Source organism: Lepisosteus platostomus, chromosome 3 (genome assembly GCF_059453375.1).
Source record: "Lepisosteus platostomus isolate fLepPlt1 chromosome 3, fLepPlt1.hap1, whole genome shotgun sequence".
In the NCBI taxonomy this organism is placed as follows: domain Eukaryota; kingdom Metazoa; phylum Chordata; class Actinopteri; order Semionotiformes; family Lepisosteidae; genus Lepisosteus; species Lepisosteus platostomus.
Window position 1 is genome coordinate 70,427,979 of NC_142613.1, and position 25,388 is coordinate 70,453,366.

At 38.3% G+C, this 25,388-nt stretch overlaps 1 protein-coding gene across 10 annotated transcripts in view; it reads left to right on the forward strand.

The window, feature by feature from the left end:
• Positions 1-25,388, forward strand: part of ralgapa2 (Ral GTPase activating protein catalytic subunit alpha 2) — a 198,778-nt gene that overhangs the window by 44,798 nt on the left and 128,592 nt on the right. For all 10 annotated transcript variants that reach the window (XM_088626655.1, XM_088626653.1, XM_088626654.1 and 7 more), the window contains exons 4-15: positions 206-263; positions 7,712-7,755; positions 10,062-10,242; positions 12,214-12,329; positions 12,885-13,023; positions 14,893-15,095; positions 15,996-16,226; positions 17,037-17,213; positions 19,111-19,245; positions 21,198-21,346; positions 22,023-22,134; positions 23,212-23,449. In XM_088626655.1, the coding sequence (XP_088482781.1) occupies positions 206-263; positions 7,712-7,755; positions 10,062-10,242; positions 12,214-12,329; positions 12,885-13,023; positions 14,893-15,095; positions 15,996-16,226; positions 17,037-17,213; positions 19,111-19,245; positions 21,198-21,346; positions 22,023-22,134; positions 23,212-23,449 (1,783 nt within the window). The remainder of the gene's footprint in view (positions 1-205; positions 264-7,711; positions 7,756-10,061; positions 10,243-12,213; positions 12,330-12,884; positions 13,024-14,892; positions 15,096-15,995; positions 16,227-17,036; positions 17,214-19,110; positions 19,246-21,197; positions 21,347-22,022; positions 22,135-23,211; positions 23,450-25,388) is intronic.

The following is a 25,388-nucleotide window of genomic DNA, read 5'->3' on the forward strand; positions in this document are numbered from 1 at the left end:
TCTGCTGCTGCTGCAGAAATGGGTAATTAGCCCGATAACTTTGCAAATTTATTGCGGTTATAAGTGAGAAGTTTCTTCTGGTTATTGGTATACAGTATGTTACCTTCATCCTTCATGAGCAGGACAGCGGCTCATTTCTATGCTTGCGTCTGAAAAGAAAAGTACATGCAAATATTGAAATAAATTTATTTTATTTCTTCAACAGAAAATTCTTCAACTTCTTCCAGAAAAGATATACAATAGATGGCAGTTCCACAGTATAGGTAAGAAATGTTTTAAGCACTGATGGAGCAACATCTCAGTTGTGTCAGTGGTAGACATATTTTGTTCTTTCGTTCCGTAGAACTGTTAGAAATGTTAAAAACAAGAGCAGGCATTTCAGTCCTTTTTGGCTTATTAATGCCGGCGTCACACAACACGACTTTTCCTAGGCTTTTCAGTCGTAGCCTTCATTCACATAATCGTAAGAAAATCACAGCGAGTTGTAGAGAGTCGCAGCGCGCGTCCGTTACCGTCAGTTGTGTAATGTGACACCCCCAGCGACTCAGTCGGCCCCCACTACTCTCTGCGACTCGCTACGACAAAATCAAACGCAAGTCGTGGTGGGTGGACAGTGAGCCAGATGTGTACTTGTGAGATACTGTAATGTGCCCATTATATTAAACGTTATAGCGCAATAGTAATTTGTTTACAATATTTGTTTTAAAGGTGTTTTATATTTTTAACTTTTATTTTTATAAATCTGTTCTATATTTATAAAGAAGAATTATTTCATTTTTTGAAGATGTTTATTTGTAGAAAACAATGCCTGTGTCACATTTTTCAAGATGTTTACCTGCTTGTTCTCCATGCTGTTTGTTTACTTTCGTGCGGCGCTCCTCCTCCTATTCCGGTGTGCTCCATGTGGATTGGCTGCCAAAATGAGGCGACCTCGCGGTACTTTCGCGGCGCAATACAAGATTAGGAACCATGATGAAAAGACGTGAGAGAATCATGTAATTAGTCACCCCCTGCGATTCCAAGTCGTATAATTTGACACTCTCCAGGACAGAAAAGGCAGCGAGATTTGCCAGCAGCCATATCACCCTGCAACTCACAACTGGCAGCCCACTGAAGCTAAGCGGGTGTGAGCCTGGTCAGTACCTGGATGGAGACCTCCTGGAAAAAACTAAGGTTGCCTCAGTGGGGCCAGCAGTTCACCCTGTGGTCCATGTGGGTCCTAATGTCCCAGTATAGTGATGGGGACACATCTACATTTCCCATTGGCCCTTACCAATCATGGCCTCCTAATAATCCCCCTCTATGAATTGGCTACATTACTCTGCTCTCCTCCACACTGAGAGCTGGTGTGTGGTGAGTTCACTGGCACACTATGGCTGCCGTCACATCATCCAGGTGTAAGCAAATGTAAGCAATATATAAGTGTAAGCAATTATTAATTAATACTAATTAAATTAATAATTTAATAATTAATTTAATAATTAAATTAAATTATTATTATTTAGCAACTGCAGTCATTACATTTGACATGCTCTCCGACTAGAAGTCGTGTCGAGTCCTGTAGTGTGACGCCGGTTTAAAATGCTAACTGTTAAATGTTTTTAACAAAAAATGATTTATAATAGCATGGAATAAACCTATTACTTGTTCCTTTTCCCTTTTTATGTTTGTTTGTTTGTTTTTGCTACCTTTATTGTAATACTTTGCACTTACAGTATCTACATGATCTCATCTGTCCACCCAGTTTTTTTATCATTTCCTTTGCAGTTTCTGTAGTGCTCGTATTTTGGCATCATCTGTGAACTTGGTTTACTCTTGATTTTCTGGATATTTCTGGTATGAGCATTAGGAACAACAGCAGACCTAATACAGATTCCTGTGGTAGCTTACTGATTACATCACCCCAATCTGAGCATTTCTGTTCTGTCCATTAACAAGTTCTCAAAATAATTCATTAATGTGAATGTCCAATGCTTGCAATTTAGGGTTTGAATTTTTAATGAGAGCCTTCATTAAATTACATATATCACATATGCTCTGTTTGTATCCATTACTGCTGCTGCAAGACCTCCCTTTTCTATGTTCATGATGCCTACTTCTAAGAAACCCAGTGTTATACAGATAACAGATATTGCCTTGTTAGAAGTCTTGTGCCTAGAGTGCTGGTAGGAAGAGATTTGTTAAATCTATTAATAATATATTACTTTCGTAATTGATACAATACCATAAAGTCCTGCAGATTTGTGATTTATCTTAAGGCAGAAAGTTTACAAGTGGAAGAAACTGAGCACCATTGCTACACTTTCTAGGAGTGGGCATCCTACAAAGGGCATGCCATACAATCCTCAAACAGGTGACAGGGAACCCTAGGGTGACAGCTAGGGATCTACAGGCATCTCTTGCACTTGATAACGTCTGTGTTCATGAGTCTACCATAGGAAAAAACACTGAACGAGTGGTGTTCATGGGAGGTTACCACGGAGGAAACTCTCCAAACAAAAACGTTGCTGTCTGTCTCAACTTTGCTTAAGACCACCTGGATGTTCCACAGCACTACTGGAACAATGTTCTGCGGACAAATGAGACAAAAGTTAAACTTTTTTGGTCAATGTACACAGCGTTATGTTTGGAGAAAACAAAACACTACATACCACCACCAAAACCTCATCCCAGCTGTGAAGCATGGTGAAGGGAGTATAAAGGTGTGGGGCTGCTTTGCTGCCTCAGGGCCTGGACAGCGTGCAAGCTTGCAAGGGACCAATGAATTCCAAGTTGTAGCAGGACATTCTACAGCAGAATGTCAGGGTGTCTGTCTGTGATGTAAAACTCAAAATTAATAATAATTGCTTACACTTATATAGCGCTTTTCTGGACACTCCACTCAAAGCGCTTTACAGGTAATGGGGACTCCCCTCCACCACCACCAGTGTGCAGCCCCACCTGGATGATGCGACAGCAGCCATAGTGGGCCAGAACGCTCACCACACATCAGCTCTCAGTGGGGAGGAGATCAGGGTAATGAAGCCAATTCATAGATGGGGATTGTTAGGAGGCCATGATTGGTAAAGGCCAGGACGCCGGGGTTACACCCCTACTCTTTTTGAGAAACGCCCTGGGATTTTTAATGACCACAGAGAGTCAGGACCTCGGTTTTACGTCTCATCCAAAGGACGGCGCCTATTTACAGTATAGTGTCCCCATCACTATATTGGGCCATTAGGACCCACATGGACCGCAGGGTGAGCGCCCCCTGCTGGCCCCACTAAAACCTCTTCCAGCAGCAAGCTTAGTTTTTCCCAGGAGGTCTCCCATTCAGGTACTGACCAGGCTCACACCTGCTGAGCTTCAGTGGATTGCCAGTTGTGAGTTGCAGGGTGATATGGCTGCTGGCTGCTTGCAAAAGAAGTTGGGTCATGCAACATGACAGTGATCCAAAACACAGGAGTAAATCAATAACAGAATGGCTCAAACAGAAGAAATTCCTAATTTTTGAATGGCTAAGTCAGAGTCCTGACCTCAATCTCTTTTGAAATGCTGTGGCGTGATCTGAAGCAGGCCGTTCAAGCAAGACATCCCAAAAATGTACATGAACTGAAACAGTTTTGTATAGAGAAATGGGCCAAAATACCTCCTAACCACTACGCAGGTCTGAGCGGCAGCTACAGAAAGTGTTTGGTTGAGGTTATTGCCAATAAAGGAGGTTCCACTAGTTACTAAATATAAGGGTTCACATACTTTTTCCATCAATGACCTTGATTGTTTAAATCCTTTGTTTAATAAAGATATGACAATGTAAAATGTTGTGTCTGTTGTTTGTTAAATAGGCCTTAATAAAGTCATTATTATGACTTAGATGAAGATCAGATCACATTTTAGGAGCCATTCATGCAGAAATCCATATAATTCCTAAGGGTTCAAAAATGTTTTCTCACATCTGTATATACAGTATATATATGTACAGTATATGGTCATTAATGTTCTCCCAACCTTGTCCTTTGACTCTTTTATTACTATAAGGCTGCCCAATATGCAGTACATTCTGAGGCCCTTGATTAGTTATGTTCCTGTGCCTGCAACATCTCTACCTCTTCCATCTTCCCTGTCTTTCCATAATGCTGTCTATCCACTAATGTTGTGTTCTTCACTCTCCGTATCCTTGGTATAATTGTTATTGTCTGTTATCACCGTGACATTTTGTGTGTAAGCCCTGAGGTGTGTTGGTTTTGCTCATTCCCTGTGCTTCGAAATATTGCACACTTAAGAGTCATGAAAGTAAAAATAAATAATGGTAGCTCTCTATGCTGTGAGCGAACTTGTCGAGTCCGCCTTTGCCCTTTCATTCTCATTGCCATTTGCTTGTATGTTTTAATTTAAGATTCTTGAACACAGAGAAGAAGAGTAAAATAAAAGTGGAATGTAAAATGTTAACAGGTTTCCGAATGTTCTATATGCTACTTTGTAGGAATGCCTGTTCATCATTGGCTTCCACGTGAGCTGTCTAGTTCCACAGCTGTGTTTGGCCACCTCACCCCTCTTGCTAATAATTACAGAAATAAATCATGACAAAAGAGAAGTCCACACACCAGGCTTAAGTGACTTGTACAAAAGATAAATAATTAGTTGCTGAAAGGGTAAATAAAAATGTTAGAGCCTAATTTTAAATGCAAATAGATAATTATGCATTGCTGAGTTTCACAGTCCTGGGTAATAAATACCTCTAAGGAAGTGATAGCCTCAATTATAATATTCTCTTTGTCAAGCGTTTCTTTGGTATCGACAGAGCTGAGATCTTTGCCACAAATGTCTTTGCCTAATTGTTCTAAAAATGCTGCTTTATTGTATCATAGACATGCACAGTGGATGAAATTTCTTTGATGACCATTTAATCTTGTGTTGTGCAGTTTTTTTTTAGGAAATTTGAATTTTACATGAAAGATGAATTTTACCAGAAGTAGGAAATGTTGATTAAACATTACAGTCTCCATCTTTTTACGTGGAGAGTAATTGTTAAGTAAAGCATTATGAAAACTAAAAGGACAGCATTTACTGAGAGAGGCCCTTGGAAGATACTGTAGATGATTACAGCATTTGATTGTTTTCATATGTGAAAACCCATGATCTGCCGTTCATGGTGACACCAGAGAGCCTGGTGTATAAAAACAAAAATGAGAACAAGCTTCAGAAGAACAAACTAAGTTAACATAAAATTATATCAATATGAAAAGCTTTTATACATCATTACTTCTGCTTTCTTGCTTTTGAAAATGTCTTAAGTCCTAGAATTTTGTTCATTTGGGTTAATGCATTAAATGTGAAAAAACAAGGCTCTAAGCTAAATGGACAATTTTATGAGCGATATCCTTTTACAGTACATTGTTGAACTGATGTTAAAGTCCAAAAACAGAGTAAATACTTTACTCCTCTAGTATATGTAGTAGACAAAGTAAAGGCTTTTGTGAGCTGTCCAGGTTAAGGTTTTGCATGATTTAGTTTTCATTACCATGGTCCAGTATAGTAAGACTGAGCAAGAACTAGTGGGTAGGCTAGCCAAGCTATGGGGTGACTTCAGGGATGACTGTGGCCAGTTCCATGTAAAGCTCTGTTTGGAGTGCACAGTTACTACTCACAGCGTACATTCTTTAGGAATGCCCAGATACATCTGCTCTAAAAATAAAAAGTTTAATCGAACCATGAGAGAACATTGGGAATACAGTAAATAGCCTGAAGGTTTCTTCATCAGACATGCCATAGTTTGTTTCAAAATGATAATAGCGCTAATAAAAATGGGTTCGTTTATACAGTAAGTACTGTACACACAATTGTATTCCATGTGCTTACTGACATATGGCTAGTTTTTATAGTTGGACTGCTTGCATGGTAGACAACAGCATGTCTGTTTCCTGTATTTACTGCTAACATTTGATTGTATTTTTAACAAACCCCAAACTAGTTGTTAAACTGGAATAAGCTGAAAAAGCTTTGATTAGTAGTGTTAAGGTTGTATAGGTTGTCTTTAATCGTGATTAGTGAATTAAGAACGTGCATTTTTCATTTTCATCTTGTGAATATAATGCTGTGGTATTTTAAACCGCTGAACCACAAATCTTAGATTGAAATGAGGTGTGAGGATAGAGATGGCCAGTAAAAAAACGTTTATTTCACACACAACATCAATCACAAAGATTTATTTCTTTGTCAGTTTGGAGGTATGATTTGGATCATTGTCTTGCACAGATGTCCATTTTCAAACAAGCTTGAACATGGCAGAAGGAACCAGGTTTAGGCAAAATGTCTGAGAATCTACTGTTTATAATTCCCACTCTGGTAACCCATTGATGGAAAACTACCCAAAAACACAATATATTCTGTTATATTTCTGTTATATCTCATTTTCTTAACATAAGCATCACCTTTTTCATGGTAATCATGCGCTAAAAGTCGAATTTTCATTTTGTTTCACCATAAGACATGACTCTAATTGTCATACTGATATAAAGCGGCAAATTTCAGTGACCATTTTCCTGCAGTCTTCGAGGAGCTGTCTGCCTTTATCCATTACAATGCATGCTGCTATGTCTTCTGTGTGTTACCTCTTCAGGGGGGAACCCCTGAAGACCTCTGTTTCATTTCCAAAGAGCAGCAAGTTATTATAGGTTTATTGTTGGGAATTTATTAAAGGAGCACTAAGAACTGTGAATAAATGTGACCCTTGTGTTATATGGATTTCAGAAAATATGCCTTTGCTCTGTGCAAGGCTATTATGATTGCAGTTTAACATTAAGCAACTCAACTCATCCAGTCTGTTACTCAGTCTGTTATAAAATGATTTTTGATTCTATTTCTTGGGGCATATGACTAAATGAGAAGGACAGTGTATGTATTTAAGTGTTGATATGTATTTTGAAATGTTCCTAATCTTGTTAGTGATGATGTATTAAGCAGCCATCTGTGTGGAATGATCAAAACTGTAAGGGAGTGTAAAAAACAGGAGTGTGTGTATAAACAGGATGGGGGTGTTCTATCCTGAGCTGAAGTTTGATGTCTGGAAGAATTCTCACAAGCTGTTCGCGACTCTCAGAATTGTGGCCTGTGAAAGCTGCTGTCTGTTTTGTTAGCGCTATTTCATGTGTTCTGATGAACATGTGAAAAAACACTCCTTGCATTGTTGCACACTCAGTAACAGGGTGTTACTGAGTAATTATTTAGGAATAATTTCCTTTTTTGACCAGTCTGCAACAGCCCCCAAAATATATTTGAAATATTTTTCTTATTGCAGATATTGTTTTTATTAGTAACATAACAGTAGTAACACTTCTGTTATGATAATCCTAGAATTAAATCCTGCTTTCAGAACTAGTGTCATATAGACCAACTCTCACTCTACAATGCCCTGAATACAGCAGGGACATCACAGCAACTGCAAGAGTAGGAACAGAACATGAGCCAAAAATCTATATATTATGATAATGCTCTAGAAGTAAAGTGAATATTACAGTATTGTTCTCTTTACATACTGTAGCTCATTTGTCTCATTTGATATGTGCCTAAAAGCCTTTATCAAATACGTACTGAGAACCTCCGGATACTGTATATCTTAATTGCATAAGGTTAAGCTTTACTACAGTTTTTGTGTGCAAAAGGTGGAAAAATGAATAAAAATACTTTGTTTTTGTGTATAATAATATTTCGGTTCATGCCTTTTGTGTTTTAGGTACTATTTTGAAGAAGCTTTTGCATACTGGAAACTCTTTCAAGGTAAAGCCGTCTGTCACATGAAAGACACAAAAGCATTGGAGGCCTTCACGATGCTTAAATATTAAAGAGACTGTTAAAAACAAACTTAATGCATAAAAGACAAACCCTTTGGCCTTTGGGACTTTATTAGACTCGACTCAATAGGAGATTCATGATTATGGGAGAGCACCAACTCACGCTGTTTATGAATTTTTTAAACTGCAACAAACCACAAAATGCTAATTACTTTCTGAGGTAATTGACTTAGTTAAGCTATCAAATGCACACATTTATAAACTGTAAAAAACGATTTTTGAAAATATCTCTCCATGGTGACAGTTACAGGTGTATATGTATTCATCTTTTTATTTTCTTTTTAGCTCATGCCAACATTTTTGATTGGTTTTAAAGTCAGGAAATACCAGCCATTCTTCTTAATGTATGATGTGTGTCATTTAGGTTTAGAACAAGATTAAATTAAATCTTAATACCACCCATTAAGTGCCCTGCACTTGAATGGCAGGTGACCATGTGATAAAAGAAGCCTCTGGCTGTGATGAGACAAGCAACAATTGTATTTCTGGGCTTGGAGGTTAAGATTCGGGAGTTGGCCAAAGTTATTATTTAGTTCACATCTTAATCTTGACTGTTTGTTGCATTTAACAACACCTTTAATGGGACCATGTTTCAGCTCTTTTTTTTTACCATTTCGTGTATCAGGGAGTAGACACATACCAGAAAAGTGTCTTTCTGTACCAAATGTAAATGTTGCATTTTGGTGTTACATTCCTCATTTCTTTCTGACATTTAATTTTGAATTGGAATGTTGCAAAGAATAGGTTTGTTTAGAGTAAGCACACCCTTCCGTGTTATTTTTAGAGCAAATAATTTTTTTTCCAGATCTGGTCAGTAAGTGCATCAAATATTCAATATTCAGTATCACAGTTTGTTTTCCTATTCTTCAGACTAAATGGAGGCAGCACACGCACAGTTAGTGCCTGCTGTTTTGCTTTTTACAGGTCTTTCCTCCATTAGTACTCGGTTCCCTAGTCCTGTTTAACCATTAGTTGTTTTTAGAGAAGCTGCTGCTGATGTTTTGGTGAATGTACTGTAGTTTTTGGCACTGCGACCCACTACATGCAGTGTGAACCCCAGAGAGCCCAGTTCTGTCCCAGGACAAGCAGCTCCACCTGGGTGTGATGCCAATAGGTCTGCCAGCTACCGACAAGTCCCATCACCCCACACGAACTACCTGTGCAAATGCCTAGAAATTGTCTGTATTGTCTTTGTCTGTACGGTATGCTTATAATGTATAAAATCTGTAATAAATATAATAAACTCCTAAAATAAAGTAAACTGCTGTGTGGGGAAAAAAACTTTAAAATGACATTTAATGAAAGGAAGGTAACATTAATTCAACCTTTGAAAGCATCTAAATTTAAAATTGTTGCCAGGAGCGTTCAATAAATAAGAATTTTGTATAGCAGTCTACAATTATTAATCGTCTAAAAATCAGATTAAGGAAAGAAATGTGTAAGTAAGACATTTACAAAAAATGGCATTTAAAAGGCTCACTGAGCATAAAAGGATCCCTTTGGGAATGAGGCTCCTGCATTTTCCATACTGATTGACAAACACACAAACGTTTGGTTTACAAATGACTTTAAGTACAACTGTGCAAATATCACTCTGGAATAAATATGTGTAATTGTCCGTGTCTGGGAGTTCAGTGCTCAGATTGGACATGTGGACCCAGAATGCCACCCCATATTTACATGCATTCTTAGGGGGGAATTTGTTTTAAATTTGCATGTTTTTAGTTTACAGCGCATTTTTCAGAAATGCACGTGCAGTGAAAATCGAGCACTACCTGTGTGCTGCGTGTACGGATAGACCGTCTAGAGCTGGCTGGCTCAAAGCCTTCAGAACTTCAGAGAGCCGCATATAAGAGGAGATCATTGAGCAGGCCATCTGGGTCTGTTTGTCTGTAGCCCCATAGCCAGTACTGGCCAGAAGAACATTTAGAGTAGCCAGTCGGCAACTCTGATCTGCAGGCAATTGGAGTGGCAAAAACCCATGCCACCCCAGAGAATCCATAAAACATGCCTGCAGTCGAACCCAGGGCCCTGGAGCTGTGAGGCTGTGAGGCCTGTGAGGAGTACTAACCAGTGTTTGTTCATCAGGGTTCTGTACTGTTATATACTTAATACACATAGGGATCTTTTAACCCTTACAATAAATTCAAAAGCGTATATGGAAATAACAGTAGAACTACATTAATAGCCAAGATGATCTGAATAATATATTTTGTTCCTTTTTTACTGTAGATAAGAAGTGAAGGAATCCGCCTGTTCTTACTGTGGCTCCAGGCGCTCCAGAACAATTGCTCTGAAGAACAGTTGTTAATCTTTGCTTGCCTGGTGCCCGGGTTCCCTGCTGTGCCATCCTCCAGGGGTCCTTGTACTCTGGACACTATCATTTACAACCCCTTCTCTAACCCGCCTGATGGTGAGTGAAGCTTGCTCTGCTTGTTGTCTTGTTTGATATATGCAGTAGGTTTTGCTTTGGCAAAGTATTCAGACCCTTTTACATTTTCTTTAAAATGTGCAGTTATGACTTCAAAGTAGCAATTATTGATGATATACTTAGCCTACTCCAAACATTAATAGACAAAAGAAGCCAATAAGATGGAAGAAAAACAGAGAAATCACAATTGCATAAGTTTTCAAACCCTTTTGCTGTGGCAAACCTAAATTAATGTATAAACCTAACTTTTGGTGCACAAAATTACTTTGAGTCACGAGTGGCCTCTGTGTTAATAATAGTGGTTTGCATGATTTCAGAATGAACACAACTGGCTCTATAATGCCCTTCAGTTAGGTAGTGAACTACAAGCACAGATCCAGCCACTGACACCAAAGAGCTTTCAGAAGAACTCGGGGATAAAGTTGTGTAAGTTGTATTAAGCTGCAGGCTCAATGGCTGAGATGGAAGAACATGTGGATGAGTCAGTAATAACATGGTCACTCCAGAAAGCTGGTCTGTATGACAAAGTGAATGAATCCATCTCAAATCCTGCATTGGGGTTTGCAGAAAGGTGTTTAAGTAATATTGCAACCATACTGTGTGAAAAAAGGTTTTGTGGTCAGACTAAACAAAATTGGATTTTTTTGTTATTAATGCAAAGCACTATAGCTGACATAAACGCAACACTATGACTCAATCAGCACCTTCCCCATTGTCAGGTATGGTGGTGGCAGCGATATGTCATGGTTCAGCTTTTCATCAGCTTCTCAAGACTGATAGGAACATAAATGGAGCAAAGTACTGGAGCAGTTTAGAGGAAAACCTGTTTCAGACCCAAAACTGGTACAAAAAGTCACCTTTTGTCTGGACAAAGACTCCTAAGCACAAGACTATAGCTACACTGGAGTTGCTTAAGAATAAGAAAGTGAATGTCCTTGAGTGGCCTAGTCAGGCTTACAACATACAAGGTTTAAAATGAGAAGATGCCATTGGGCCCATGTAGCTCATGTAGTGAATTTATTTCATCCTGCTTGCATCCGTGGAAAAACTTGGAAACTGCTGTCCATAAGTGATCTCCAAGCAACGTAGCTTGAACAAGTCTGTCAAGAAAGATGGGCAAAAATTGAACAGAGACAGTATGAAATGTTGATAGAGCCCAACCCAAAAAGACTTGTGGCTGTAATTGCTGTTAATGGTTCTTCCACCAAATATTGGGTTCACAAGTCTTAATACTTATGCCTGTCTGAATATAAATAATATGTGTAGTTCATTTTTTTAAAAAAATTCTGCCGACATTTTCTGTGATGTAACATTAAAAGCTTTCAGTTGGAGCATTCAGGTTTTTAGTAAAATATTACGTTTGAAAGCATTCTGTGAACAGGTTGCCATGGGAAGGGTCTGAATACTTTTAGTAAGGCTCTGTCCATATTCTTACTGCAGTATCCAATGCAGGGTCGCAGGGATGCATGATGCACCCTGGACAGGGCCCTCGTCTGTCACTGGGCTCACACAGACACACACACATTCATATGAGGGCCAGTATTCGCAGAAGCCAGATAACCGACCAGTCTGTTTTCTCACTGTGGGAGAAAACTGGAGCATCTGAAGGAAACCCACTCGAACATGGGAAGAATATACAGTACAAAGAGCACACAAATAGCATCCCAAGATGTGAACCCAGGGCCCCCCTTACTGTGAAGCAGCCACGCTTACCACTACGCCACACCGCCCTACAAAATCAGACTTTTAGATATTTTAAACACTCACTGCTCTTTAGATCTGATTTAAAATACAGAAAAACTGTCTTTAAAGTGACATATGTTTATAGCAAAAGAGCAATTACGTTTTCAAGGCATGCATGTTTGCTTTGTATAAAATGTTTTCTTTTAAAAAAAGCATCTACATATTTTCACAGTAGTTTTTCAGTGCAATCATTTATTTTTTCTAATGCAGCCAAGGTTGTTCCTGAAGAAATCACACCTCTTGTGCCAGCTGTAGCTGGAGAAAAAGTAGCTGATGACCAGACTTGCTTTCTTCTTCAAACTCTTCTGAAGTACATGGTTATACAGGTGAGGTGGAGAAAGATAAGTCTTAGGGTTTTAAAAAACACCCAGGGCGTTAGTTCTGAGGACCCACGGCTGTGTATTATGATTATTATTAAATGTGATGGATACACATTAAATGTGATGGATCCCAGCCCCAGGAAATAATCCTATTTTGAAAGTTTGAAACTTCTCACAGTTGTTAGCTCAATTATTTTTTGTAAATGTTATTCCCATACATACCAAAGAAAAAAAGATGAACAGTGAACTGATTTTCTATACTAAATAATCCTTGCTTACAAAATTACAAATAATTTTCATCTAAAATTTTATGCCAGTTCCTGCCCTACCAGTAGTCTGGTAAAAGACCAGCGACGGTAACAGTCAGAAGGGCCAAGTGTAGTTGGTCTGTTTTTGACAGTTTTTCCTACATTGTCATTTTGTCATGTTAATAATTTTAGAAATTTCAGTTGTCACTGTAACTTTGTAATAAAATGTCACATTAGGATGTGTTTTCAGAGACTGCATGCAGATATACCATATCTAAGTTAATTGTATTTTTTGTATTTTTTTTTTACAAAGGCATCAAGCTTAGAATGGAGAAACAAAGAAAACCAAGACACTGGCTTCAGGTTTCTCTTTGCACTATTCAAGAAGTACTACCTTCCTCACTTGTTTCCATGCTTTACGAAGTTGACCAATTTGTATAAACCTTTACTAGGTGAGTAGCATAAGCAACAAATGACTCGGTATAGTTTTGACCTGTTCTTACGCAAACTGAAGCACTCGCTGAAAAAGGAGTCTATTACAGATGTGTTCTCAAAATAAATGATTTCAAAACATATAAATGTTCTTGTGCTCCTAAGCACAGAGGTTAGAAAGGACGGACATATTTTGGCTGATTTGACTCCCAGAAGCTGACCGTTCTGAAGATGCCATGAAGGTGTTTTCTGAAAGATTCTTTGAACAGCATTCAGAGAGCAATTAGTTTGTTTCAGTCACCCACAGCCCATTGAGTATAGTAGCAGGCAAGCTTTTTTTTCTGCAGTAACCCCTCACACTTTGTACTTTGAATTCTAGGTTTTCTAGTTAAAACTGTTTTCTTAAAATAGTGTTATGGCTGATAATTCTTGGAGTTTTGAACACATGACTCAGATCACCTCTGAGTTCTTCAGTAAGGCCTCATGAAGACTATAAGCCTGATAAAGAAGTTCTGTATTTTGTAGGACTTTTACATATGCTGCTTTTTTCTGTTGTATTGTTAGTGTTTTCCGGGATGAAAATAAACAGGAATTGTGAATTTTGAATGTTATCTCTATGTTATTTAGTGTCTCACTGCTATTTTAAGAGTTGTTCTTGGACAACTTTCATTGTTATTTAGACTCAAGCCTCTCGTCTTTGTTCGTTCCTTGAGATTTCATGATATTTCTAGAGTTTTTCTGGCAATAATGCAAACAGTGTTTTTCAGCTCTTTAAACTGTATTATCACTTAAGCTAAGGCAAACACCAAAAGTGCTGATTATGTTCCTGGAATGTTTTAAATAAAAAAAGCTCAGGTCAGTATTATTCCAGGAGCTACCAGTTACATATTGGGAATTGAACTTGCCCTTCTTCTCTCAATAGACAAACATTGTGCCTTTATTTCAAATGCCAGGAGCGATTACATTTTGAAATAGTAGTACTGTGAGGGACTAGGTGACTCAGAAAACTTACCAGGTTCCCTATTAAGGACTGGAGTTCAAGAGAGAGCTGCACACCCCCTCGTTGATGAATGGATGTAGTGCCAGTCCCTCTCTAACCTGTGCTGGTTGCAGAGCTCCACAGATCGTGTCAAGGGCATGTTGACGTGTACAGACACATGAACTTGCTGGTGTTGAGACATCAATAATAATTTTCTAAGATTAAAAGCTTTCTGCTTCTGGTGTATTAATTAGTAATAACACCTACAGTTGGAGTAGTTATTTCATGGGCATGGCATTGCATAAGAGTTTGAATAATCCAAACAGTTTATTGATTTCCATTTGTGAAAGTCTGCATTGTATTAAATACAGTATATGATTTACTGTAGCATTCTCTTCAATGTAAAAATAACTGATGGAAAACAATACACTACAGTATTTTGGTATTTAGCAAATAGAGTGTACTGTACTAAAAGCATTAAAAGAATCCCCGTAGTGGGGAAAAAAATGAAAGTGCAAAAAATTTAAAACCTGATTGTTCCATAATTGTATGTTACTTAATGTAAATGTTGGGCACAAAATGAAACGGGCTCCTATAGAATGAAGGTCTCATACTCTTTATCTCCTCAGTGTGTTTGAAAAGCTGAAAACGTTCATTCCCAGCACACAATTTAATTCTCACAATGCAGTTGGCAGTTGCAAACAGCTTTGTTTCCCAGGATAAAGTGTCTTTGCAGAAGGTTTCATGTGCTTAATGTAATGCATGATTTTCACGTTCTTTTTTAAATGAAAAAGACAGCAGTGTGTCCTTTGTGTAAATCTACTGCCTTGACTATTTCAAATGATCGTGCTTGACACCAGATGACAGCAAATATTGATACTGATGACCCAATCCTTGTTCTGTTGTCTAGATATTCCTCACCTCAGACCAAAGCCTTTATATGTTCCTGTGACTCGCAACAATGAGAGCACGTACTGCACAAGGGACCAATACCTGGCGCCACGCGTTGCTTTTATCAAGTGGCTTGTGACCTTCTTTCTGGAAAAGAAGTATGTCACGACTGCTGTTCAGAACAGTAAAAATGGAGTTGAGGTTCTTCCCAAGATAATTCAGGTATGTTAAGTCTGTTCTGACAAGAAGCTCGGCAGGAGTACTTTGTAATTCCAAAATTAGCACAATTCAAAATGTCTTTTAATAGAAGGAAGATCAACACAGATTTAACTATGTTTTGCATACAGCTACATACAGTATTTTGGCTAATACTTCATTTTAGTGGCACCTAGTAAGCATGCATCACTTTTCTCTGAGTGACCTGCGCACTCTTAGCAAAAGGTTGACAATCCGTATATAATAGATCGTGACTGATAAATACATATGCATGTTTATTTTTAATAAGGCATGAATTACACATGTTAGTCATGTAGTAGCACTCAACAAGCTGTGTTTCAGTAATAATGTGCTAATATATTGCTTTCAGGTTATCCCTAGAATAGTGTTAACAGGTTCTGTCACTTAATAATTGGATGTTTTAATTTATCCAAAAGGTCAATGCCGAGCTCTCATGCAAATAACAAACATTGCCAATGTTATTAATTTAATATTTACAAAAATGTCGGTACATTGCTTCGCATTATCTTATGTGTATCTGAATAAAACACTGAGCATTACGTGAAAAACTTTCAAAACATCAATTACTCTTTTCTGTTTTGGTAAGATGGTAGTGCTAATTTTGTATCTTGTTTTCTTTTGTTATTTTTTTCTATATTGTATAGTTTTCTCTTTGTTTATCGTGGCTGTAACAAAACAGCACGCGCTTTCCATTATGTGGTAAGAGGATATCTGGTTGCATTATCAGCCTTTTCTGTTTTGCCCTTAAGTGTGCATTAGTCAGCACATTCATTACTTCTGAAGAGCGTGATGTGCTTGCAGTCTGACAACAGGGCTGGTGTGTCCGAGGGTTTGTGGCCCTCTACTGTACCAGTGTGGTAATGCAGTGATCTTGTGTGCGAGCAGACTGTGACTGCGGGCAGTACCAGTCAGGAGAAGAACGCGGAGGCCGAGTCGAATTGTCCTGTTGAGCAGGACAAGAACCATTCCAATTGCAGCACCCTGTCGGACCGCCGGCACAGTAACTCCAGTTTGTGCAGCATCGAGGAGGAGCACCGCTCTGTCTATGACATGGTGCACAGCATCCTCCTGTCCACCAGGGACAACGTCAATTTTGTCAATGAAGTCTTTCATCAGGTAGGCATTCAGTTGTAGCCCCGCGTGCAATCAGGAACTATTCCGATAACATCGATAATACGTCATGCCTGTCTTTGATTTAATAACAACGGACCATGTTGGCAACATGCTGAATCAGAATAAACCTTAGTGTTAGGTAAAAGGTGGGAAATACTCTTGCCTCGTTTGTTTTAAAGGAGATTATATTATTCAAAGTCTATATTAATTATATTCAAAGTCTTATTGCTTGATCTTTGGTAGGGCAGATATTTTGCACATTGTGTCATCTACACCTGCATGAATACGATAAAAGTGGTTAGATACTGTAAGTTGTCCGCTCAACCAGAGAAGTAACGTCAACTTGTGTTATGCTGCCCTCTTGTGGCGTTTAAGCAGATCTCAGCTGCAACTCTGATGAAACTGCAGTGCTCCCCCCCGAAAAAGCCCTTCTTCATTTAAACTTTGCTTATATTGTATATTTTTTAATTCTCCTTTCTGGTTAGATTAATATATATTATGTTTAACCTATGATCAAACCTGAAAAGCGAACCTAATTTTGGTCCTCTTCAGTTTAGTAACATTCTTAAGGTACTTTGCATCTAATTCTGTTACCATAACCAAATAAAAAATAGGAAGAGAGATATGCGAGGTTTGTATTAGTGTGGACATTGAAAATCCCGATGGGGGAGGAATCTGGTTCTTTGCAGTAATGTGACGAATCTGTGAAATGTACAGTACAGCCCTGTTCTTTTAGTCATCACTCAACAAACCATAACGTGTCTTAGTGCTACATGTCTTTCCATCCTAACGTCTCATGCTGGTGTTGTTCAGGCTTTTCTGTTGCCTTCCTGCGAGGCTTCAGCTACGCGGAAAGTGATTAAAGTTTACAGAAAATGGATTCTGCAAGAGAAGCCTATGTTCATGACAGAGCCCGAAAAGACCAAGCAAGAAGAGGAGGTAGACGACATCCCTGTGCATTTGCTAATATCAGAGACTGACAGCAAACAGGTAATAACTGCTGCTGGTGCAGGGACCATGGATATCGTTTGGCCTCCTCTTTTAAAAAAGTTAGCTGTCTGTTAAAGATGAAGATGGTAATGGTGTCGTTAGAATGGATGATTCTTCTGAATCCCAAATAAATTACCAACAGCTACCAAAACTCTAATCTCCAAAGTCTGGTGTTAATAATACTTTTTCAAAAAGAAGATCACACCTGTTAATCCAAAAGTAGCTCAGATATTTTGGCCAAGACTGTCGACAAACTAAATTTTTTAAGGTTGTATTAATTATCTCTGAATTGTACACTGGACTAGTAAGACTAGACAACTGTACGGTAAAATGTCGCTATTCACGAGTTCTACGTTTCAGATTTCGCCTTTTCAAGCAAAAGTTGTAGTTATTCATTTTTTTGCTTTCTCGGACCAAATTTGTTTATTCACAGGCTGCGGAGTGGGAGAGTAAATACGGCCGTCCACTTTTCATCTCTCGGATCTTCTTCGCCCAGCCTGTAGTAAAGGCGTAGTTTGGTTATCAAAGAGCTAACATGCTTATGCAGAGGTGCATGATGGATTATTCAGTTTCCATCAGGAAATGTTAGATGTACATTGTGCCCAGACCTGTTATGAGAGTATTGCCCTGTATGTGACTCTGTTATACTGCAAAATAAAAGTATCGTTAAATTACAAAAAAAAACGACGTGGTGCCGTTAAGTTACCACACCCTCAGTCCTCGTGTGTCTCACAGAAACGGATTAAATCAGTTAGAGGAAAGAGATCAGACGAGCCGCAGGAGCAGGAGAGCAGGCTGCTGCCTCTCCATCCACACCCCCCACTCCCACTCGGCAGAGGCCAAAACCCCCTCTTCTCTGTCCCCCTGATGCCCCCACTTTCACACTGCCTTCTCTGCCTCGTCTGTTATCACGCTCCTGTAATAACCATATTACAGTGCAGTAGTGCTGCATTTAGAATAGGCATTAAAACAAGATGAAAAAGCAAATAAACACACTCCGCTAAGAATGACAATAAAAGCTCAAATACGGGGTAAGGTATGATATGTGATCTACTTGAATGTGTTTATTTTAAATTCAAGGAGGAAAAAAGTGCTTTGTTCATTAAAAATTGCTTAATTTTGCATAGTGCTCGTTTTACGAGACGTGGAACCATACTGTTTTCTCCATAAGGTCCTGCATTTGTGAATTTGCCTTTCATGGAGACTTCAAGGTACTTAAACCTCAGAAATACTGAGGTGTAACTGGAGAGAATTGTAGTCATCACACTACAGAAAATATATTTTTGCTCTAGAATCTATCATTCCAGGGTTTAAGGGAGAACCCTTGCATGGACAGATTAAAAGAGATGAACCTTTTTATTCTCAAACGCAGGAGACTGCAAGGGGACCCAATACAAGTTTAAAAAACCTCCAAAGGCATTTGAAGTCAGTGGGTGTCTTCAGAAAGAACAGCAAAACATGAATCAGGGAGCATAAGTGGAAAATCATTCAGATCTGAGAACAGGAAGCATTTTTTTCACAGAAAGAGTTGAAGGGATGATGAAGCCGGTACCCTGGCATCTTTCAAGATATGGCTGGATTAGATCGTTGGATCAGTTAGCTACTCACTACCAAACTGGCTAGATGCGCCTCATCTCACTTGTAACCTGTCTTATTTTCTTGAAACAAATCCATGCTTTTTTAAACACGAACTTCTTCAATATTTAGGACCTATGTTTTTTTATTCTTTTATGTGCCCTCATGTTGTCTGTTGAAAGTGAGTACATGCGGTATGGTTTAGCTAAGGGTAAGCTACTTTGCAGTAAGTACTGTGGAAAAGACGAAGAAAGCCTAGGTTGTCTCTAGGTGTCGGACAAGGGATGTGTTTCATGACGGGAATGCTGTAATGTTTCATCAGGCCACAGAAAGCTCTGGGCACAAGCGCACCTCCAGCTGGGGCAGAACATATTCCTTCAGCAGTGCAATAAGCAGAGGCTGCATCTCTGAAGAGGAGAACCGGGACGTCAAGGCTGGTATCCAGTCTGTGCTCCAGGTACTGCCTTGCTTCCAGTGTCTGTCTGCAAAGGCTCTCCACCAGAATGGCCCTTCTTTGGTTATGTGGTCCCCCATTTTCTTTCAAGCGCTAATGTGAATATTGTAATAAAATGTTTTGCACAAACAGTTTTATAGAAGTGTAGCTTTCAGTAGAAACAGAAGACTTTTTATTTTTTCCCCTAATCAGAATTTAATTCTGGAGTTCTGTGCTGTGTTCATGTGTGCTCTGGACACACTGTATTGAACACCTTCGACTACTTATTCGTTCTTATAGGTTTCTCAGCATCTTTAATGCACACATGCTGTAAATGTCTGTTAGTAGTTTCTGTTCATTCTGCTCACATTAATTGCTAACAAGACCATATCGCTCTTATGCCTCACAAAAGTGCATGGTTTCAGCACAAATAGATTTTCTTATTGCATTATTTTAATTTGAGTCCTGATTTTGGAGACACCTTAAAAAACCAGCCTCTGGAACGGGCTCACTTATCTTTATTGATGAGGTAACTGGTGATGGTAGCAGCAGAGTGAATTCTGAAGTGTAGACACATCTTGTTTTCTGATGTTTGAAAAGATGCCTCATTGGACAGTAGTTCTTTCTGAATGACAGTGACCCAAAATATACTGCAGAATAGGAGTGACCAAGTTAATATCCTGGTTTGAATCCATGCATTTAACTTGATGCTTGATTGCCACTTTCGACTTTAGTTTCCTACTCAACATCTTGAAACTGGCTGCAGATAAGGCTTGACAAAGCATCTCAAAAGAGCATATCAAGAGTCTGGTGATGTCAATGAGTCACAGACTTGAAGCAGTTATTGCATACAATGGGAATGTTACCAAGTACTAACTTTACATTTACTGTAAGTTAGTTTGTCCCAGTACTTAGGGTGACCTAAAACTGGGGAGAACTGAGCACAAGAATATTTTTGTTCTGACATGGTTTAAAATGTAAGCAAAAAAATACCCAGAAACAAAAGCTGACATTCTGAACTTTTCCCTAATATTTACAAAATCATTTGATTAGAAATACAAACTTAAATAGTTAACAGCAAAAAAAGAATGACAAATTTCACTTCACTGTCTCAATACTTATTCTTTCCACTCAAATTCAATGTATAATTTAGTGTCTCCTATTAAAACAGGAAAGCCTATAAAAGAATGTTTTGTCCCAGAAACTCCTTTCACTAAATGAGCCGATTTAGCACTTATGCAACGATCACAGTCAGACACGATTAATCAGTTTAAATGAAATCATAAAAGGTTTATCAATATCCATATACCCCGTACAGTATTTTTCTAAAAAAAATGCATAGACCAGTAAGTTGCTTTTTATTTTCATTATATGACTGTGAAGACTATATCAGAGTACAAAAAATAAAAGTTAAATGAGTGTGGCTCCACTTGGTTAATGGTTTGAATTCAGGCTAATGGAGCTTGAATACTGTGGCCTACTTATGAACAGCACTTGAGAGATGGGGGATTTCTTTATCCCAGGAGACTTATTCCTATAAAACCACCTGGTCAAGTGCAAGATGGGATTGAGCCATATCAGTAGGTATCAATTAATTAATTAATGTGCTAAAGAACTTCTGCTGTATTATGTCCTTTTGGAACTGCACCACAAATAAGTCTGCCTAATAGCACTCTATGAATGCAGATATAGACCTGTGGTCCTCCCTGGACCTCGTAACTCATTTCAGAAAGAAAACAGGATGCTGGGTTTTTAAATATTGTTTTAAGCTGTTGCTTTGGTCTTTCAGAGCGCTTAATGTGTCTAAAAAAAATTAAAGTGTGTTTTATTTGATAATTAGCAGGGTGTGTGGACTAATAGTGTAACAATTGCAATTGATTAACCTTGTTAACTTCTAATCTTAAAAGTTTGATAAGATTTATCTTAGATCATGTACTGTAACTACAGTGTGAAAGGAGTGTCCTTTCTTTCCAAAGGTGTTCCTCACAAATTCAGCCAATGTCTTTTTACTTGAACCGTGCCACGATGTCCCCAAGCTAATGGAAGACCAGGTTGATGTGTGTAAAGGAGTGCTTAGTATTTACAGACGGATGATTATGGAACACACCATGAACCAAAAGACATGGTTGGTATTTAAATACACCAGATTATATTTTGTTTTAAATACTGTATATAAGGACCAGTAGAAAGGCCTGACTTTCGTTTTATCTCTAATTAGTTAGAATAAGAGGCTTTACTTTACCTTTGACCCTTGTAGATACAAAAGATCTAAAAACACTCTCTGGAGTGGCTTTTCACAGCAGCTCTCGTTTAATTGCTGTAAAACTTTTATATTGAGACAATTCAAAACATTCTTTATAATTTACTATGGGGTGCCCTGAATAAGCTCCTAGACTTTTTTATGTAGTTTATAATGTATTTTGGTTTACCTTTCTAAATCACTACATCTTACACGTCTTTTAAAAACTGGACATTTATTTGCAGACAGTATCTTTTTTCAGAAATTGTTGTTACTAAAAGCGGTTTTATTTAGACTCTTGTTACAAAATGTTACTCAAGTCTTAAAGTGATAAAAGGTTTATGAGCGGGATTATGTTGATCTTTTTAAGATGATAAAAACATAGCATTCAGAACTCCTCATATTGTAGTTCTGGTATATTTTGTAAAAAGAAAAAAAAAACACATGGTACCGTATATTGTAGACAGGTACACCTGCCTGGAATGGGAAGGTACTGTATATTTCTGTAGTTTTGCTCAGTAACTTTGAGAGGTTCCACACGTGACGGGATGTGTTTGAACAGGGAACAGATGCTGCAGGTGCTGCTCAGAATAACAGAAGCAGTGATGCGGAGATCTCAGGAGAACCAGAGGAAGGACCCATTTGCAGAGAGCCTGGCATGTCTCCTTTTCCGGGTAAGCACTACACAAGGGGGCTCCAAGAAGCTTCCTGGTAACGATGCGTGACAGACCCCACCCCGAGCTAGGACAGTGCGAGGGATCTATAGACGTGAAACCTCAGCGTGGGGCATGAAAGTAGTTACAGGAGATTTTATTCCAAATATTTACAGCCAAAGACTTTCCAACAGCTGTCTCTTAACTGCTAATACAGCACCAGCCATCTGCAGCAGAGTGTGTCCTTTATATACTGAGGACACTAGTTAAACCCTATGTGAGAATGTGCACTTTTTCACCCCCACTAGTAATCTAATAAGCGATACCAAGTGAGTCTATTTACAAATATGAGAGGCCCTGTGGCACCCCCTAGTGGCCGTGTGCCTGTGATTGCAGTCCCAGTTTAGGCTGGTCCACCACAATGTATAAATGGAATTGTAAAGGAGAATGCTGTTAATGGATGAGATACCTTGCATTATGGTTATAATAATATTCTATGTTAATTTTTAACATTACAATTGAATTGAATATAGTGAAAAACTGTTTAGTCAGATTGTTTAACTAAGAGTGGTCTGTGTATTATTTTTATTTTTGTAAGGAAATTAACAAAAGATCAAGACTGTTACGGAGAGTTTAGGCGTGTAGTGGGATGCGGTGGTAATAGGGTTGGAAATAATATTATTAAGCAGAAAAGTATGTTTTACATTCTGAGTAGAAAAGTGGTTGATTTTTACATTTCATATTTCTGAATGAGTGTAGTTTCTTAGTCTTGGTATGATTAGCAATATTTCTAACCATTACATGATGGCATCTGTAAGTCAAAGAATATTGTACAGTATGTCACTAAACAGAGCAAAGTAAATGGCTGGTGAGTTAAGCTCTCTGTGGACAATATTATATGGAATAGTTTAATTTAGTAATTTAGTTTTCCTCCATTTATGTAAACACCTTTGAAGAGATGCAGTATACCTAATGCTAACAGTCCAATTACACATTGAATATTTTTGTTTTAGATAGACACTTTATTGATCCCGTGAGGGAAATTTGCTTCGGTTTGTTGATAACTCCTGTCTGTCTTTCACTTCTTTCTGTGTCCAGACAATAATAGTGGCCTGGGTGCGAGCCAATCTGAGCGTGTTTGTATCCAGGGAGTTATGGGATGAGCTCCTCAGTGTGTTATCGTCTCTAACTGACTGGGAGGAACTGATCAACGAGTGGGCCAACATCATGGACTCCCTGACGACAGTGCTAGTCCGCTCGGTCTACGGTCTAGATATGAGCAATCTGCCCCTGGACAAGCTGAGTGAACAGAAAGAAAAGATACAGAGAGGCAGAGGTACTGTACATGACATTCCTTTTAATTGTAACTCCAAGTTGTAACTTCACATGTTTCAAATCATTGATCTCAGTGGATTTTTAACTCTGTTGTTTGTATATTAATATTTAAAGTGCAGAGAAAAAAATCTGTGAACTCCTTACTTTTTTCACTTATTTCACGTACAGTTTATGAAACCTAAAATGTTATTAAATTACAGTCCTAATAAAAGATTAATTTAACCTGATTAAACACAACATTTATTTATCCTTAAATGATACAACATTTAACACCCATGTATGATAAAATATGAAAACCTTTAAATTCAGTAACTTGTGGTACCACCTTGTGTAGCAATGACTACAACTAAACATTTTCTGTAACAATTGATCAGTCTCTGACATCAGTTTGGAGGGATGTTGGCCCTTTTCTCCATACAGAACTCCTGTGCCTTTGTGACATTTGAGAGTTGGCTTGCAAAGACATCTCGATGGTGTTTAGGTCTGATCTTTGACTTTGCCATTGCAAACACATATACTGCAATTTCTCTTTTCTGCAACCATTCTTTGGTAGATCTGCTTGCATGGTTATGATCATTGTCTTGTTACAAGACCCAGATCCGATTCAAGTCATGGATGGATGGCCTGTTATTCTCCTTCCAATGAAGAATGTATTGTTGTGACAACAGTGGCAAGTTATCCAAGTCCTGAGGCTACAAAGCATGATACTGGTTTTTCACCAAACAACGTTTTTCATTGAGGCAGAAGACATCTACCTTTGACTTGTCTGTCCACAGAACATTGCTCCAAAAGCCTTTTGTGAATCATTCATATGCAATTTGGTGAATTTCAGACAGGCAGCAATGTTCTTTTTGGAGAGCAGTCATTTTCTCCTTGCCATCTTTCCATCGACCTTGTTCAGTCGTTTTCTTATAATTGAGTCATGATCTGCCACATTAGCCAAAGCAGGAATGGCCTGCAGTTCCTTGGATGATACTCTGGAGTTCTTTATACTGTACCTTCCTTGAGGATTTTCCAGTTTGTTCTTGGAAAGACTTTAGTAGGATGACTGCTCTCAGATAGAGTGACTGTGGCCTAGACGTTTCTCTGTAGACTATTTGTCTGACTGTGTCTTGGTGAAACCCCAGATCCATAGAAATGGTTTTGAGGGCCAATAACTCTTTTTGTGAGATCCTCATGGCATAACTTTACTATCACAAGTGTATGGTGAAGACCAAACTCATGTTCCTGATCTTTAGGGTTGGGCCTTCCAAACTGATTACTCAGGATCTACCTAATTATTTAAACAACTGATTCTAATCGTTCATCTAATTGAGCTAAGGAAACTAGGGGTTCATTTACTTTTTCACTTCCCTTGTACCTTAATTACACATTTTTGTTCCAAAAGACATGGAATTGGCAATTATAAACCCTGTTGGGTATATACATAAATACTGGTTTTGATTCAAGAAGGCTAACATAGTAAAATTATGAAAATTACATATTTATTTTTGGAAATTGTAAACTTTTTCTAGTTACTGTAGGAAAAAAAATGTAATTCAGATTGTCATTGACGTAACCAATTTAATTTCTTCTTAGTTTTAGCATTAAACTTCCATTGGTTATATTCTACGATCATTAGAATAATTGAGTCATTGCTCTACAAGGTTATTTGCATTAAAAAATCATGTCCTTTGTTACACGGTATCTTAAAAAAACAACCATTCTAAGTTAGGCCTACAGTCTGAATTCATTGGAAGTTGATAAAACATAATTTATAGTGAAAAATGCAGGAGTATCAAATCAATTTTCCTTTAAATAAAATCATCAGTGCTCATGTTTGATTGTAGCTGAGAGTAGTCCTTGTTACAAGGCTATGAGTGTAGTGAATTCTCATGGGTGACATTTGTCTGCATTTGAAAGGAGTGAGTGAAGTGGTAAAAGCCTTTTTGTGTTTTGAG